Source organism: Rhamphochromis longiceps, linkage group LG15 (genome assembly GCF_057381845.1).
Source record: "Rhamphochromis longiceps isolate RC_006_pf linkage group LG15, R_longiceps_female_GT1.1, whole genome shotgun sequence".
Classification (NCBI taxonomy): domain Eukaryota; kingdom Metazoa; phylum Chordata; class Actinopteri; order Cichliformes; family Cichlidae; genus Rhamphochromis; species Rhamphochromis longiceps.
The window spans coordinates 26846521-26863367 of record NC_140571.1 but is presented as its reverse complement, the minus strand read 5'-3'; the positions used below and the strand labels follow the sequence as shown (position 1 = coordinate 26863367).

At 42.2% G+C, this 16847-nt stretch overlaps 2 protein-coding genes across 5 annotated transcripts in view; both read right to left on the bottom strand.

Moving 5' to 3' along the window:
- Window positions 1-303: 303 nt before the first annotated feature.
- On the bottom strand, window positions 304-10935 carry slc35d3 (solute carrier family 35 member D3). Its single transcript, XM_085382010.1, has 4 exons — window positions 10415-10935; window positions 7483-7693; window positions 3355-3512; window positions 304-3274 (listed from the first exon to the last, which is right to left on the bottom strand). The coding sequence occupies exons 1-4, from the start codon at window positions 10637-10639 to the stop codon at window positions 2543-2545; spliced, it is 1326 nt and encodes a 441-aa protein (XP_085238136.1). The 5' UTR covers window positions 10640-10935; the 3' UTR covers window positions 304-2542.
- A 3609-nt stretch (window positions 10936-14544) lies between these two features.
- pex7 (peroxisomal biogenesis factor 7) overlaps window positions 14545-16847 on the bottom strand; it is a 46678-nt gene continuing 44375 nt past the window's right edge. For all 4 annotated transcript variants that reach the window (XM_085382272.1, XM_085382271.1, XM_085382270.1 and 1 more), the window contains exon 11: window positions 14545-15897. In XM_085382272.1, the coding sequence (XP_085238398.1) occupies window positions 15814-15897 (84 nt within the window). In that variant the 3' untranslated portion in view covers window positions 14545-15813. The remainder of the gene's footprint in view (window positions 15898-16847) is intronic.

The window sequence follows — 16847 nt, the reverse complement described above, 5'->3', positions numbered from 1 at the left end:
AATTCCTTGAGACGTGTGGTCGGCTCAGTGGCACACACATCTCCCTCGGAGGGGCTGATTTTCACCGATTTCATTAGAAACTGTCGGCGAATCGCCTGGAGGAGAGCAGCAAGCCTCTCCAGTTTTCTGGTGCACCAAGGCCAGATAGTTTTGCTTCCTTAGTTTCTTTTCTGAACCTTTGAGCAGTGGAAGGTTGGGCTTGTTGTTCTACTCTGCAAAGCCACACAAACTGTTCCTCTGAGGCTGTCAGAGGAACAGTTTGTGTTTTTAAAGCAGATTATATTAAATTCTTTGTAACCAGTATTCTCTTCAAATCCAATCACGCCAATCTGGCGAACAACAGTTAATCATGAAGCCACGTTTTCTTACACCTCCTACAAATCTTTTCCCGAGCCATTTGTAATCCCGTCCCAAAATAACATATTAGGAAGGCTTGAAGAATGAAATAATCTCCAGCAAGGTGTGCGTTAAGGGATTCATATGCATATCACAAAAGCCACTGGAGGCTTCTTTGTGCCAGATGCCTCTGCACAGACCTCCCCGTGGGCACGAATTTCTACTGGAGGTAGAAATAATAAAAAAGTATTCACAGTGCGATCTGTGGAGCCAAGACGCTTTTCAGGGGAAGCGCCGCAGTAAAACTAAGTGCTGTCATCAAATTACAGGTGTTCTGTCAAGATGATCAATCTCAGATTGTTAGGTGTACTGAACTGCTCATTTTCATTCTACTCTGCTGGTAAATAAACTTCCTTATGGATGAAGAAGAGACATCAATATTAAAGCCACCCGACCCTGCACCCAGTCATAGTCAAATGGCACAAAAAGCCTCATAAATAAGTCTTAGATAGTCTTAGATACATCTCTGGGAAAAAGCCTTCTTAAGCTAGCCTGAAGAACATCCTTGCTCGGTCCAGTCATTGTAATAACACTGGTGTGATGACAAGTGAAGAAAAGGTACTTTCACTTAAGCACGTTATGCTGTGTGGTGCGTGCTACCTGAATCACAGTCCATAATTACATCAAGCCTCGACATGAACTGAAATCAACATTAAAATTATTTTAATTATTTCTCCAGCGGACTTTGAAACGTCAAATAAAAATTCTGGAAACAATGAGAACTTCACAAAGCTTGTTTAGTGCAACCAGAACTTAAAATCATTGTGTCACTGAAGAAGGACTCAAAAGTGAAATAAGTGGAAATCAGAACTATAAGGCTTCAAATTATAATGTCTCATTTTTTGCAGCTGTATTTAATTGTATTCATACTGTGTAAACTTGTAATTACTTGTATTTGAAAACATCTTGTTTTATAATATATAAAGCAAAAAGAAACCTTTTTTAATGTACCTAGCTGACAAAAAAAAGCATAAAATGAAAAATAAATACAAGTGTTTAAAACGGCCATTATGCTCTTGTGTTTCCTTTTGGGCCATGGTGCAGTTTTTCAGTTGATCCTGTTTAAAGAAGCTATTGGAGTGTTTTTAGTTCTCTCTCTCTGTCCCTGTCGTTAAATGCATAAGCATAGCTAGTTGGGCTTCTGTGCTCAACGCCTGAACTGAAAGGCTGAGATGACCATACAAGGAATATCTGCGCTCACTGACATCATAAAGATCCAAGGATAGAAAAAAAAGTTCTGAAGTCTGAGCTCTCCTCTCACAGAGATCACCTTTACATACACCAACATTAGTTCTGAAACTTTGGCCGTTTTCTGTGAACATCCACCAGTAGAAGAACAACGCATATATAAAATTAAGGAAAAGACACAGAAAAGAAAATGAGACAGAAGCGGAGCGTGAAATGACAGGATTATTATTTCACTTAATGTTGCTAAAGTAAACACAGAAACAGGAAACCAGCAGTAAAATGTGACCGTAGACCTGCAGAGTTTGAGCTGGACGAACTCAAAGAAACCCGGAGTGATTACAGCCATAGAGTCGCTCGCATGCCCACAGCCAATCAGAAACAAGATCAAAGCACAAAACAGAAACCTTTAGTTGTGTTCAGCTCCTCCCTGATGGGTGTGATTTTCAAGTTTGCACAAGATGCACTCTTTTTCTACAAGGCTTGCTCTTGTTCTGCAAGCTGGAGACGCAATCCACATCACGCTGCCTAGCCCCAACCACCCCACCGCTGAGCCGAGGGACACGAGAGGCAGGATTTATCACTGACGGGCAGCTCTGCCCAAAGCTCTTCATCCACTTTTCTCCACCACTCATAAACAACAAAGAAATAAAGCACTCAGACTTCTGTGTGATGAAACAGAGTTTTTGGCACAAAAGATCTCGTCGAGGTAATTGAAGCAACAGCAGTGAACACGACCAACGAGCATTCAGTAAGCACTAAGAGGTTCCTGGCGTACATACAGTAGAGAATCAGAATCAGATTCAGAATCAGAATCAGAATGGGTTTATTGCCAGATGTTGAGGTTTACAACATTAGGAACATTAGGAACATTAGGTTCAGTCATTTTCTTCTTCTCTGGTTTCCTTGACGTTTTATTAATTTCCTTTTTTTTTTTTTAGTTCGGCTCTTAGTCCCACCCTCACGGACTTTGCTGCTCCATGTTTTCGATCAAGGGGTCTTTCTTTAGGAACTGCAGATGTCTGATGGACCTCCACACTCCGACATAGCTATCACTGAGTGACGTGGCAGCAGTGGTGTTCTCTTTGTGGAGGTGCTCCCTCTGCATCTCCAGTGCCTCTTTTTCTGTCATGACATGAGAATTGACACCTTTCTCACCTTCTCCCGTCCACAACTGTCCGTTAGCCAAATGGGCCGTGGCTGCTGCCTCCTCCTTGTCGTCACTGCTCGGCACTCCTTCTGTCTCTGGCTGCTCTGGATCAGATCCTGTAGTGGGACCGCTCCCGTCCAGCGGAGGTTTCTCTCTGTAAGGCTTGCCCGGCAGCCCGTTGTCCTTTCCCGCCACCTCCAGGTCCTCGTACGAGCTCTTCTTCTTTGTCTCGTAGTATTTAACCACACAGTAGGTGATGGAGCCGATGGTGTTCACCACCACACCGCCAATGAAAAGACTGGTGGGTGCAACGTCACTGAAGGCCAACATACCGACGGTGATGGTGGCGATGCTCTTGACCACACCAACGAAGCTGGTGGTGACAGCCGAGTTGATGTAGGTGCAGTGCAGCGTGGTGAAGTTCATGGCACAGCCAATGAAGATGCAGAAGATGAAGATGACCGTGATGTGAGGGTCCGTCCAGCCCTTGTATGACCAAATGTTGATGGCATCCATAGAAATGAAGGAGCACACCAGCAGCACCTGAGAGAAGCCGATAAAAATACAAAATGAGAAGCGAGAATAACGATGGCAGTAAAGTTTGAAAATACACCACTCCATACCGGTGAGGCCATGATGGCGATGGCGTACTGTGCGGTAAGCGGTCCATACTCGCTGTCCAGACTGGTTTTCTGGATCAGAACCAAGTAGGAGGCATGGATGATGACGGCTAAAACACCGGTGACGTAACCAAAGGGATCACCTGTGAGATCACCGGCACCTGCGGAGAAAGAATTTAAATCAAGTTTTTACATTTTTTTATTTCAACATCTGTAAAGTTTCTCTCGATTTTATTTACATGATATTTTTCTGAACTTTAAGTTCAGTATAACTGGGATATGGTATGTTTTATCCACAGCCTACATCAATATTAATACAACTTTTTGTAACAGGGCAACAAACAATAGCACCCTGTCGAGTGCCAACTGCACCTTACTTCAGATGCCCGCTAAGTCTACGTCCCAACATTGAAGGGCGGGGCTTGTTGGATCAGTTTAGGAAGTCAAAACAACTTCCGGTCAGGAAGAGATGGTAGACTGGGTCCAGTCCCTTCACAACAGCAATTCCCAGCAGCTTTGTGCTTTGTTAAATGGATGATTTTTTTTTTTTTTTTATTCATCAAGACGTCTGTTTATTTGATGGGTAATTTGCTATAGTAACCTGAAACCACACACTGTCCGGGGAAAGCTTAAGTACACCCTGTAATTAAATTGCTTATAAAAAGAACTTCGGGCACAAATACTCGAAGAATTCATTATTTTCTCATGTGGTTGTGAAGGAATTTTGCAGGCATTCATTCATTCCACAGCATTTCGATCGTGTTGGGATCTGGACGTTGTCTGTGTCATTGCAGCATTGGGTTCTAGAGCTTTAACGTTACTGTGAAATGTTGAGCAGCATTTCTCAGACAGCTTCTCCTTCTGTGTCTGAGAGGTTTCCTTGTGTTTTAGCATATCTGTGATATCAAAAGATGGGAGATTGTGGGAGTTTGTAGGTGGGAAAGCTGAGGAATGAGGACAGATGATAAAGAAGGAAAGATGGAATTAATCCTGTGCTGAGCCTGTATGCTGGAAGCTTGACAAGGAAGCTTCTCATACTGAAAACAAACTACACTAACTGAAGCCTCGTCTGCCAGCGTGATGTCAGTGCTCGTGTTGTCAGTGAAAACCAACCAATACACTTGGTCAACCTGCCCATCAGATTTGGCAAACACACAGCAGTCACTTCCATTTTTTTACATATTCCATCTTTGGATTCATCCACTGCTGCTGACTGTCCCTTACAAATGCACAAGTTCCTCGTGTTTGAGAAAGTGGTGCTCATTGCTGTTAGAAAACTGCTGCATTTTTAAAGCACACAATAATACATGTGACTGTGGATATTTTTAATGTAATTGGCGTTGGGCTGGCAAGTCAGAAGTTGTTACTTAGAAACGCTTCTTGTTGGTAGAAATCAGGAAAAGACTAAAAACTACAATGAAACTCATTAGGAACTTGAGAAAGATGGTATTAAAATTATTTTTAAAAACCACAAACTTTAGTGAATCAGGTTCTGACTCATAACGACTTCCACTGTTGCAGTCGCATGCTTCTGTTGGCCCATCATCATCATCTGCAGCGATACAATGTTGCTCTTCTTCCACACGGCCCCTTTTCTATGTGAGCCTTTTAGAAATTCTTCAGTACTGGTGATGGTGCAGAATGCGCTCTGATCAGCAGCAGTGAACACCAACCATTTGTAGCATTTGCACCTTTAAAGCTCCATAGATGCACGATTTATTCCTGCAGGTAGGCGGAAGGATTTTTATACTACCTCCTCACCTCAGTGATGTTAATCCAGGATAGAGTGAATGTGACCAATTTTCCAATTCATTTAAATTCAATTCAGTTTTATTTAAACAGGACCAAATCACAACAAGAGTTGCTTTGTGGCATTTTATATTGTTATATTATAGCAGCTGTAAAAACCAGCTGTTTTAATAAAATCCGTTTTTTTATTAAAATGTTTAGCTGTTCCTTAAATTGATGTCACTAAAAGCACATAAAACAACCATTAGAAGCTACTTTATATGTTCATGGATGTGCAAACATTGCTCAGTGGGTTATCATAAAAACACCTTTAAACTCAGAGAGAATATATAATTTGCATTTTCTATTATTTTAAATCAAATTTAGAGATGACTATCCACTTCTAAAATAATTCACCACGTATAAGGCGCCACAGTTGGTCTATTATCTTTCAACTCAATGTAATTGGTGTAGCTGTTCCCCTAGGTGTTACAATCGAGTGTAGCATCCCTGATAAAGGATGAGAGGGGGGCTGGTAAAGTTGGATGGGGATCCTGTTCCATCTCAGGCAGCCATCAAAGCCGTTCGTGCCCACTAAGCACTTACAAATCCACAAAATTCTCACCAGCACTTTTCTGAGTTCATATGATTCAAAATGGGGTCAGGTATAATTTTCACAGAAGCTCAGCAGAGAGAATTGAGTGGATTTTCAAAATAAAAGCCCCATGCAAACTAAACACAGGTGTGCTCCTGGTGTGATCATCTGCCCCTTGTTAAGCATGTGTGATGTTTTTTACAACTTTTAGAATAAAGTTTAAAATCTGAATAAAGGCTCTGAGGTACAGTATGTGCCAACATACAACAGGAAGTAGACCCTGAAAAACATTCGGCTCAAAAGACTCGCTGCACAACAACATCAACCATCACAAAGGCTTATTAAACTTGGGGTGGGGGAAGGGGTCATAAGCTATCTCCCCCATAATATTAATCATGGCTGAAAGATGTGCCTCATACGCAAACTGTTGACGTGACAAACAATCCAAATGTTGCAGAGATTTGGCTAATCCACAAGGGACGCATGGAAGATGCACATCTTACATTTTTTTGCGAGAAGCGGTAATTATCATGAAGATTAAAACCCAGGATGATGAATCTGTCCATTAGATTCATATTCTGCAGAGTTCACAGTCCATGTTCCAGCAACCCCCCATCCAGCAGACTGGATTAATCCAGGAAATGAATTGTGCGTGGAGGTTTTTGTTTATGACTTCAGGATCGTTATCGCTAATGGAAGGGCAACATTTACTGCTGAGAATGATGATTAAAAGATCTGTATAAGACAGATAACTTAATGTTTAAACAGCTTTAACTGTTGTTGTTTTTAAGGATCAGCTTCAATATTTTCTTCTCCTTTATGAAAAAAACAAATACATTAAAAGAAGATGGAAAGGCAGAGTAAACAAGTTAACAGAGGGATGAATGAACAGCAAGAGAAGGCTCTTTAAAGAGTACACGCTACACCTTTGACATTTGACCATGGACAGATGGAGTTGACCTGAAACACTTGTGCTTTAGGAATAAGAGAGTGAGGGATTGTTTCCCACAAACACAACACAAGTTAAAAGCTGTTTGAGAATCTGTTTACGGCACATCGCTTTGGCTATGTGGGTGTTACAAGCCAACCAGCCAACAGCTTATAGGACTGTGGGAGCTGCTCAAAAATAGAAGAAAACAGGTTCCTGGCACAACTTCACCAACTTCCAAGGTGCATAAAGAAAAGCCAAAAATGTTAAAACTCTGACAAGCACTGATATAGAAGCATTCAAAATGTTTTTGCAACTATCCTAACACCTCTGTTCTTTAAGAAGGTGTTTAAAGTAATCAGACGGAGGCTATGTGGACCAGTCTGCCAATAATAGACATGACTGGAGTCTCCTCCACTCTTTAATTTTTTTAATTTTGCAAATCAACATCTGTTTCAAGGCACTTTATATTGCAAAGTAAAGACCTTAAAATGTTAACTCCCCAAAATTGAGACAATCCACTACAAATAGCACTCTGACAGTGGAAATGCAGAAATGCCTTTTACAAGGAAGAGATCTCTGGCAGAACCAGACTTGAATAAGGGCAGCTGTCCAAGGCAACCAGGTAAGGGTGTAAGGGGGAGAAAGAAGGAAAGCATTTTGATGCAAAGATAGACAATGGGACAAGCAGCTCTGGTGGGGTAGTGTGTGTCAGCACGTTAATGGGATGTGGAATATTCTTGGACTTGGGCTAAAACCTGTTAGCACGTTAGTAACAAAGACATAAACAGGACTATGGGCAGTACAGAACCCTGAGCACCTTAAACTGCCTCAGTGCACTAGTTTGTCACTAAGTGTGTGAGTGTTTGTTTGTGCTCACCAGCTAGCGCAGCTCCCCCGGTGGTGATGAGCACAGCGGTCACCACCCCGACAGACGGCACGCCGTTCCTGAGCACGCACACGCCAATGCTGAGCGTGAAGAGTGGCAGGCAGCGCTTGAACACGACGTACATGGGCAGGCTGAGGCCGCGCAGAGACCACAGCGTGAGCGTGGACTGCAGCGTGGAGAGGATACACACTGAGGCAAACTCCTGCACAGACAGGAAGAGACAAGCATCCATGGTGACACATTAACACACATTCACTTCACTGAGGACCTGACCACTTTACTCGAGTATCTTGAATGTGCTGGAGCAATAACAGAAATCTCCTTCCTGCTCAAGCTGATGCAAACACACATTCTCAGGCCTGAAACAGACTTGAAGTGTTTCCATGTTTCTGCGACTAAAATGAAACTTGTTTGCATCTACATAGCGCTGCCACAAACGATTATTTTGATAGTCGACTAGTCACCGATTATTTTTGCGATTAGTCGACTAATCAGATCATCCATTGGAGGTAAAACGTACAGCTTATTGCACCAGCAGCATCTGCTCTTATATAACTATCATTAGCTTACAGCTTTAAGTGTTTAAGGTGTGTGCTAACTAAAAATAAAGACAAGATGATAGTTTATTAAATGTTAATGACATTTGCAGATTGTTTCGGTGAAGTTTAATAAACTCAGCCGTCTGCTCCTTGCTCTCTAAAATATAACAAGACACTGGAGTATATTCTCCAGCATCTCACACTTCTGATAATCAGCTGTCTGCTTGACGTTTATTCAGCTGTGTAAAAACTATAACTTTAATCTCAGCCAAACAGATTTACTCAGGAACAAATGAAAACCAAAAAAAAGCCAAACGATAACATTTTTAAGTTATCTAAGTGACTTATATATCATGTTTAACCTGAGTAGCGAAAGACGGCGGTGGGTTTGAAAACGATTTGCCGGGAGTCCGGTGTTCTCACCGGCTCTAGTGAGCCTTGCCCCCGGCTAGCTATCGAGCTAGTGGGTAACGGACGTCTCTGAAAACGTCGGAGCGCTTTTGAAAATATGCGGTGTCTTGATAAACTGAGCAGATATTTGAGGTTTACACAGCTACATTCTCGCTTGAAAATATGTTAAACGTTTATTTTGTGACCCAGAAAGAATAATAAGAGTAATATTAAAACTAACTAGCTGCCGCCATTGTTGGAAACTGAGCAGGGCCGTGCTATGAATTCTGGGATATGTTGGGCCACGAAGTATACACCCAACCCATCCTTCAAATCTGGGGAAATGAAGGGCGCATTTGTCGGAGTCTTCGAATTTGAGCAGTCTTCGTCGTGTCGCTGTAATGTAATTGGCCTACAAATGCGGGCACAGGAGGATGTGGTTCCTGAATTTGGACACAGCTACGATACCGGACACTGCTTCTGCAGTGTGGTCAGTATTCAGATACCTGGATAATATTCGAGCGGCACAGTATTTACCACTCCAAAACACTGAGGGCACTGCACTAAAGAACTCCACTTTTATGGTAGTAGTGTCAGTAAATCGCTACACTTCAGAACTCCACTTTAAGTACAGCATTTCCCCTGAAATGTAGCAAAACAGAAATGCCTCAGATTTACACTGAAGTCCAAAAATCTCAGCTAAATCTGCCTCCTAAAGCAGCAGTGAGTGCAGCTGGAGTTAATGTGCTGTGCCTGAACGTGTAGTATTTGTACTTTCATCCAGAAACACTCGTTGTGTTCGACGGATCAGGCCTTGGGTCTCAGTGGACTCTAACCCACAGCCTCTGTTTAATGTACATCGACTGTCATCATTTTTCACTGTCGAGGAGGCGAATCGTACAAATGCAAGCAGAGGTGGAATGACCGCAGTCGTGTCTCTGTGTTGTTCTGATGCCTCGTTTATACCCTGTTTCACTGAGTGAGATATGGGAGGCCTGTTCTATGTAAAAACTCACATTAATTATGAATGATGAGGATGGCAGCTCCAATACAGTGTTTAAACTCAAAGATACAGCTGAAGTGAAGAAGAACATTAATAATAAAATAAAGATAAATAGACTATAAGCATCCAGTATGATGAGTTCAGTTCTCAGATCTGGACGTTTTTAATGAATAAAAAGAATCTTGTGAACAAAAAAGTCGTTGATTTCTGAAAAGCTCCTATTCCTAAAAGCTTTGGCAAACACAAGCTTTGAGCAGGTGTCATTTATTTATTCTAATTACATTGTTTTTAATGATGAAGTAGTAAAAACTGAGCCCGTCCCCAGAGACTGCTGAATTAAACCTTACAGGGTTTAAAGGAAAACCATCTTTGTTATACAGTGTGTGTGTGTGTGTGTGTGTGTGTGTGTGTGTGTGTGTGTGTGTGTGTGTGTGTGTGTGTGTGTGTGTGTGTGTGTGTGTGTGTGTGTGTAACAGCTCAATGAGTCCATGCAGAATATACAGTCTGTTATTACAGTTATTGTAGTGGGGACATGAATGAAAAAGTACCATATTCAGGTTTACGCTCTTCCTCCAGATTATGATTCCGTTCCATCACTGCAGTCTCTTTAATGTATCTTGTCAATCAGCCAGTAATTAAAGAAAAATGTTCCACTCTAAAACAAATTTCATTCAGTCATTAGTTTTATTGAGGCAGGTCTGAGCCGATGATTAAGCAGTTTCCTCTATTTCAAACCGTAACTTTCACAAACTGCAGTTTAAATGAGTGACCGTGGATTTAGAGAAAAATCCGTTAAAATGCGTTAAAAAAGTAGTGAAACTGATTTCACTACTTCACTAAGTATAAATACTTGAATCTGTGTATTTATAATGAATACATTTTGAATAGTGAAGTTTTGATCTAAATAACAGAAATATTACATTTTTGCGAGCCTCTAAATGAATAAAGTGAATAAAGACACTTTGTGGAGACTTCCTGTCACACTGGTTACCTTGGCGAGCTGCAGGCTGAACGGGGGGATCTCGACCTTCCCCAGCCGCCTGAGGGTCTCCAGGGTGAGCATTGCGGTGCTGCTGGTCAGAAACTGTATAAGCGTGAGGAAGCCGAAGTGATAATTACTGATGAGGAACTTCAGCAGGATGTTCAGGGAGCCCGAGAACACGCCGTGCGCCACGGCCACGGAAATTCCCAAAAGTCGGCTCTTGAACACATCCATGACGGGGGCCAGAGAGGAGTCGGTGTCGGGGAGCCCTGTGGACAGGTTGGGTGCTGCCAGGCGCGGAAGAGGAAGGACTTGAGGCTGCACAAAGCCCGCTGTCCGCGTTCAGGAGCGTTCAGACGGAGAAACGTAGCAGGAGCTCGCGCTCGGAGTCGGTGCTGCACGTGACACAAACTTTAGTTTCCACTGAATCATCATCACCCGTGGACATTCTCCTCTGCTTCTTTCTCGGAAAATAAAATCAGACGAAAAAGTCCTGCAGAAGTGGGAGAGCGGCGCAAACAGCGCAGCAGCCTATCGGAGCGCGCACTCTGTAATGACATTTTGCCGCAGAGCCTCTTGGCTCAGAACCGTGGGGGGTGGGGGGGCAGGGGGCGGTGTTTACCCGCTCCATCAATGAAGTCACGGAGGATACATGACCGCGAGTGTCTGCGTGGAAATGTCTTTATCTTTGTTTTGAGAGGCAGTTTAAATATTCATGACTTTGATTCGGCACCTCCTCCTCTTCATCAGAGAGAATAACCCTCACGAGCCAAAACCAAAAGATGAAGATATTAAATACTCTGTAATATTAATTCCAGCTATGATAAACATTTCTGTGTGCAGGGATCGGACCAGTGAGAGCGCATTCATCGGATTTTTGAGTCAACAACAATTTACTAGATTATTTATCCATGCTTTGGTGCGTTCTGTAGTTTGTTTCTTTGTGGGGGGGCTTCGTGGCTTCTGATTATTTCCCGTTTTTCCCAGAGTTAGTACTTGACCCCATACATACATGTCTCTGTGTCTTTGGTAACACTTTATAATTTGGCTTGAGACTAAGGGCTTTATTTCTGAGTAATTAACCAGGATTTATTTGACATGATAATGTAGCCTAATTATGTTTATGTACAATTACTTAAAAGTTATACTGTAAGTAAATTTGAAGTAAAGTATAAGTTAAAAAAGGACAGTTAAATAATAGAAAAATAGATAGATATTTCCTTGTTTTCTATACAAATCTAACTTGTTACCTCCTTATTCAAGACTGTTCAGTTTTATTTATACAGTGCCAAATCACACCAATCGTTGCCTCAAAGTACTTTATATTTTAAGTTAAAGACCTAAATAATACACAGAAAAAAGTGAAAAGCCCGACAATTATGAGCAAGCGCTTTGGTGTCCTTTTAAGAGGACGAAACCTCCAGCAGAACCAGGCTCTGGGAGGGGTAGCCATCTGCCGTCACTGTTACTCTAGTGTAGCTACCTAATTGTACATAAGTATAATTACATTGTAATTTCAAAATATAATAATAGAAATTAATTAAATTACAGAGGAATTACGATTTTAGTGACGGCCAATTACTATAATTTGATGGGAAAGGTGGAAAAAGACCTTATTATTGAGCTACAGATTCCAGATAAACTCTACAGTTGTAGAGCTAAAGCTTACATGAGCATCCATCCACTTTGTTCCTTTGCTCAGAGTCATGACGGGGCCACAACCTGTCTCAGGTGTGGGATTCAGCGTGGGTCTCCAGTCTGAAGCAGGGAGCCTTTACATACATGCAGGAAACAACGAAACATTACCAGGTAGATTGATAAAGACTAGACCTGTACACTCTGTATCTGGCATATCTGAGCAGTCATTTCTTCCACCTTAAAACCTGAACTGTTCTGATTCAGAGAGCAAAATGTTTATTTGGAGGTGTAATAATCTCCTAAACTCCGTCTGCTGCGGATCACAGCCGCCAGTGCCGACGAGTACGACTGTAAAGACTCAGCAGGAGTACAGATGACTGTAGCCGTGTTTACCTCTTCTGCAGTTCAGTCTTAATCAGATTTATTGCCGTGACAGATCATAGATTTATACGCTGCTGAAGCTGAAAACCGCACAGCGTGGATATAGGATGAAATAATCAACAGATTTTACAGATATTAACAGGAAGCAGCTCAGCATGTTCAGTGCAGGGCCTCGGAGTCTGAGTGTGGGCTGGAAGTAGGCCTATTATCTTTTGAAATATATTAATTAATCTGTAAAATATGAGAAATAAAAAAACAAAGATGCTAGAAAAATCTGAAAGTGCAGCTGAAAACCCCCCCAGAGAAAATCCTCACACTAAAGACGCTGAAATCAGAGGTTTACTCGATTAAAGACCTCGTGGATGAGCTGCTCATTTATTTGCACTAAACGAGTTTTATTAACTCCGTGTTTCATGGAATCGGCCCGGATCTGTGGAGCAGGTTTCAGGTTCTCTGTTCTCCAGGTGTGTAGAGAAATGAAATGACACATTCTTGGTTCACCTCAGCAGACTGGGCACCTGATCAATCGTGGGACAACGACAAGCCAGAATGTGAAGATACACCTGCATTTATACTCGTGTAACGCATCTTCAGCCCTTCTTTGGAGAAAAGCACCCCTGACCTCACATCTGTGGCATCTGCAGGAAGCTGAATGAGTGGAGGATTTTGGAGGGTACGTCACCTGAATAAATGCAGTGGCTGTTGGAAGCGCGTGCCCGATGTTTGCAGGTGTGCGACCTACTGTAAAATATTCCATCTACATAACTGATATCAGCATTAAACTGGTGGATAATTTCTCACTCACAGAGCATTAATAACCCTTGTGTGTGTCCTCTTGCATTTGAGCCCTTCATGAATGGATGTGAGTGTGAGAGGATTCAGATCATCAAATTTAACCCTTGCCCAGCATGCACAGACGATGAAACCTGGATATCGCCGCACGTGTAACAGTATAAAACAGGGCGGGGACTCTGTGACGTCCCCGCTTCCAGCCTTGAACTGAGAAAGTGATGCTGCTGCGGGGATTTCCATCCCTGTGTTCTGGCCACCAGCTCATCCCGAAGATCCTGGATGAGGCTGAACTCGTGTTGTTCCGCATCAGACACAGAAAATCATTTCTTAATGGAACAATTTATCTACTGCAGTAGCCTATTAAGATTTCCCTTCGATAGAGCTAAAAACAAACAACAACAAAAACCCTCTATGTATATTTTGACGTCTGCCATGATCCTGGAGAAACAGACATCTCTATTTTTCATTCCTTTAAGCCTCCTCCACCTCCTTATCGAAAAACAGAGACTCCACCATCAGTCGTAACAGGCGTGGAAATGACTTGGACAATATTTTAATTGAAATATTTCATCAGAAAATCAGTTTGCAGGCCACAGGGAAGGGAAATCCGCCCTTATCGAGCTCAGACCATTAGCTTCAATTAACACGCGGAGAAAGGAGAAGACGGAGGCGCTTTCAAACGTTGGGAAAACGGGCCGAGGATTTAGACCGGAACTCGCTGAGAGAGGGAGGAGGGGAAACTGCAAATACATGCATGCATTGTTCTAGAAACTATAGGTAATATAGATTAGGCCGAGTAATTTAACTTCAAACACAGAACTTAACAGGCGTGAATCCATTTTTAATATGGATTTCCAAATGAATGTGTAGCACACAATCACGGCGAAGGAATGAGAAACCACGTCGCCTGAAGCCAGCGACAGTTTCACCCGTCTGTGGGCTCGTACACAATGTCTCATTTCATTTTGAACTTAAACTGAACAGTTTTTTTTTCAACACTGGCGGAAAAATATCAATATTAAAAATATTACAATTTATATATATAATCAACATTTTATGTCAGTGAAACCTGCAAAAATTGAAAGGACTCAAAGGTTATTTGAGATTTATCTAGAAGACACTGAAGAGTCTCACAGCATGTAAAATGATGATGTGAAATAATTCATCTTCCTGGACATGAATTCGTCTTCATGTAAACAAACATCAGTGTCAGTGTGATCATCCCCATTTTCTTCCAAAGTGAGGGACAGACTTTAACTTTTCATTTTCCCCGTATGAAAATGTTCCAGTGATACAGATGTGCGTGTTTCACAAAAAATGATCCACACTATTAAAATTAGCTTTATTCAAGGCACATCGCCAAACACTGAAGCCGTCTCAACTGACTGTGAAATAAACTCACCGTAAACTTTTCAGTGACGTGTGAAACATGAAGGACATTTGCAGTTTTAAACTCAAACTGATTAGAGAGTACAAAGGTTAAAGTTCAACTCAGACACAAAAATATCCCTGATTGAGAAACAAATGATAAATTAACTTGCAGCAATTAATATTAAAAAATAAAAACACTAAACACACGGATGATGGGGAGACCTGTTTCAGTCCAGTGTGAGGTGTTAGCTTCACTCCTAAACTCCGGAGTTTTTCCAAAGTTCCCAGGTCTGAGAGCAAACAGTATAGCTGTGTGTTTGTGTGTACGGGTTCTTGCTATCTTGGTGGGGACCAAAATCTGAAATTTACTATACTGGTGTGGACCAAAATCCAGGTCCTCATCAGGTTGAAGGCATTTTTCACACTCAAAATGTGGTTTTAGTGTCAAGGTTACAAATGGGTTATGACTAGGCTAGGTTTAGGGTTAGGGTAAGCGGCTAGGGAAAGCATTATGTCAATGGGATGTCCCCATGAGGAATGCAAACCAGACGTGTGTGTGTGTTTGCGTGTGTGTGCATGTATCTACCACACTTCCATGGTCAGTTAGAATAACTCAACATGCCTGTCTCTGGACAGTGGGAGGAAGCCAGAGTACACACACAAAAATGTTTGAACTAGAAACCTTCCCACTGTGAGGCAACAAACCCAACCCCTGCACCACTATGCCACTGTAGTAGGCAGCATTGAATACGGGGGTGCCACTGTTTGATAATGTGAAATGCCCAGAATAACAAAACCAAGAACAAAAGTTATCACAGTAAAATATCTGCTTTTCAAACACATGCCAACACATGCTTTATTCTGACAGAGTTGATCACAGTCGTGGGACCGAGTAATGTCCAGCTCATCTGCCCAAACATGATGGCTGGTGTTTTCCAGTTCCTATGGAAACAAGGGTCCAGTAGCCACCTGTGAAACTTATGTTTTCAGAATTTTGGCTCCGATTTGGTACCAAAGTGTCAGAGCAATGACGTCTCAGTGGCGTGTGTCTTAACCATTCACAGTTTGAGGCTCGGATTTTGAACAACGTTGTGGAAGAAGTGAAGAGTCGGGTGTGCGTCGGCGAAGCAGTCGTTATGGTTCAGGACGAGGCACTGGCTTCATCGGGGAGAAGTGCTCGAATACCAGCGCCGAGGTGAAATCGTCCTCAGAGGTCTGTGGGCATTTTAAGGGGCTGCACTGTGCGCTCCCACCGACAGGCACGCAGGTGTGTACACCTTCACCGTCTCGTCCCAGGAACAGTCCACCACCTGCATACACACAACCACACACATGCTGTTCAAGAGCACCTCACACTCACATCGGGATTTGAACCTGCAGCATCAAATGAACCGAATCATCCATCCATCCATTCACTTCCGTTTATCCTTTTCAGGGTCGCGGGGGGCGCTGGAGCCTATCCCAGCTGTCATAGGGCGAGAGGCGGGGTACACCCTGGACAGGTCGCCAGTCTGTCGCAAGGCTAACACACAGGGACAAACAACCATTCGCACTCACCGAGTGAGTGAATCAATAGAACAAAAAACATCCTGCAGTATGCAGACGTATTAAACATGTCAGGCTGACGATTTACAGAATACGGTGCAAGAAACATCTGGAATACTTCTATTTAATGACACTCATAAAAAAACAAAAAAAACAATAAACACTAAACACAAAGCCACATATTCTGTTTCCAGCTTCTAATGGATTTAGGATTTACTGCTTAAAATCACAGTAAAATCATGTTTTTTGGTGCTTGAACAAACAAGATGATTCCTGAGGCTCTGCAAGTCTGAGTCGGCATTTACTGACAATCCTCGATGGTTCAAGTAAGGAATGACTGACAGTGAGAGAAGAATCTAATGCTTTCACTCCGTAATGATGGGAAAACCCCATTATATAGAAATTTCTGGATTTTTATATTCATATTAATGAAAACTGAAGTCCCTGAAAGATGGAAAAATGAGGCTCATTTCCACCACACGAGGTTAAACACAGATTTAATCCAGGACTATAAAGCAAGCATCGACATCACTGACAGAAACATGTCTGAACCAAAACTCTCACAATTTATATACTTTTAGAAATCAGAAGATAGAGCTTGTGAAGATTGATGTAAAGTGAAGCACGTATCCAGAGAAAATCTGGAATAAACTGAATGTTCTTTTCTGCAGCAAAAAAAAAGAAGATGTGACTGGGCAGGTAACAGCTGGTTCTC

Excerpts from the sequence above, each read along its gene's own strand:
- slc35d3 (XM_085382010.1), bottom strand. The coding sequence starts at position 10,639 with ATGGATGTGTTCAAGAGCCGACTTTTGGGAATTTCCGTGGCCGTGGCG. Across the intron at positions 7,694-10,414 it reads TCAGCCTGCAGCTCGCCAAG|GAGTTTGCCTCAGTGTGTAT; the intron begins GTAACCAGTGTG and ends CTGTCTGTGCAG. Across the intron at positions 3,513-7,482 it reads CGGGGGAGCTGCGCTAGCTG|GTGCCGGTGATCTCACAGGT; the intron begins GTGAGCACAAAC and ends CTTTCTCCGCAG.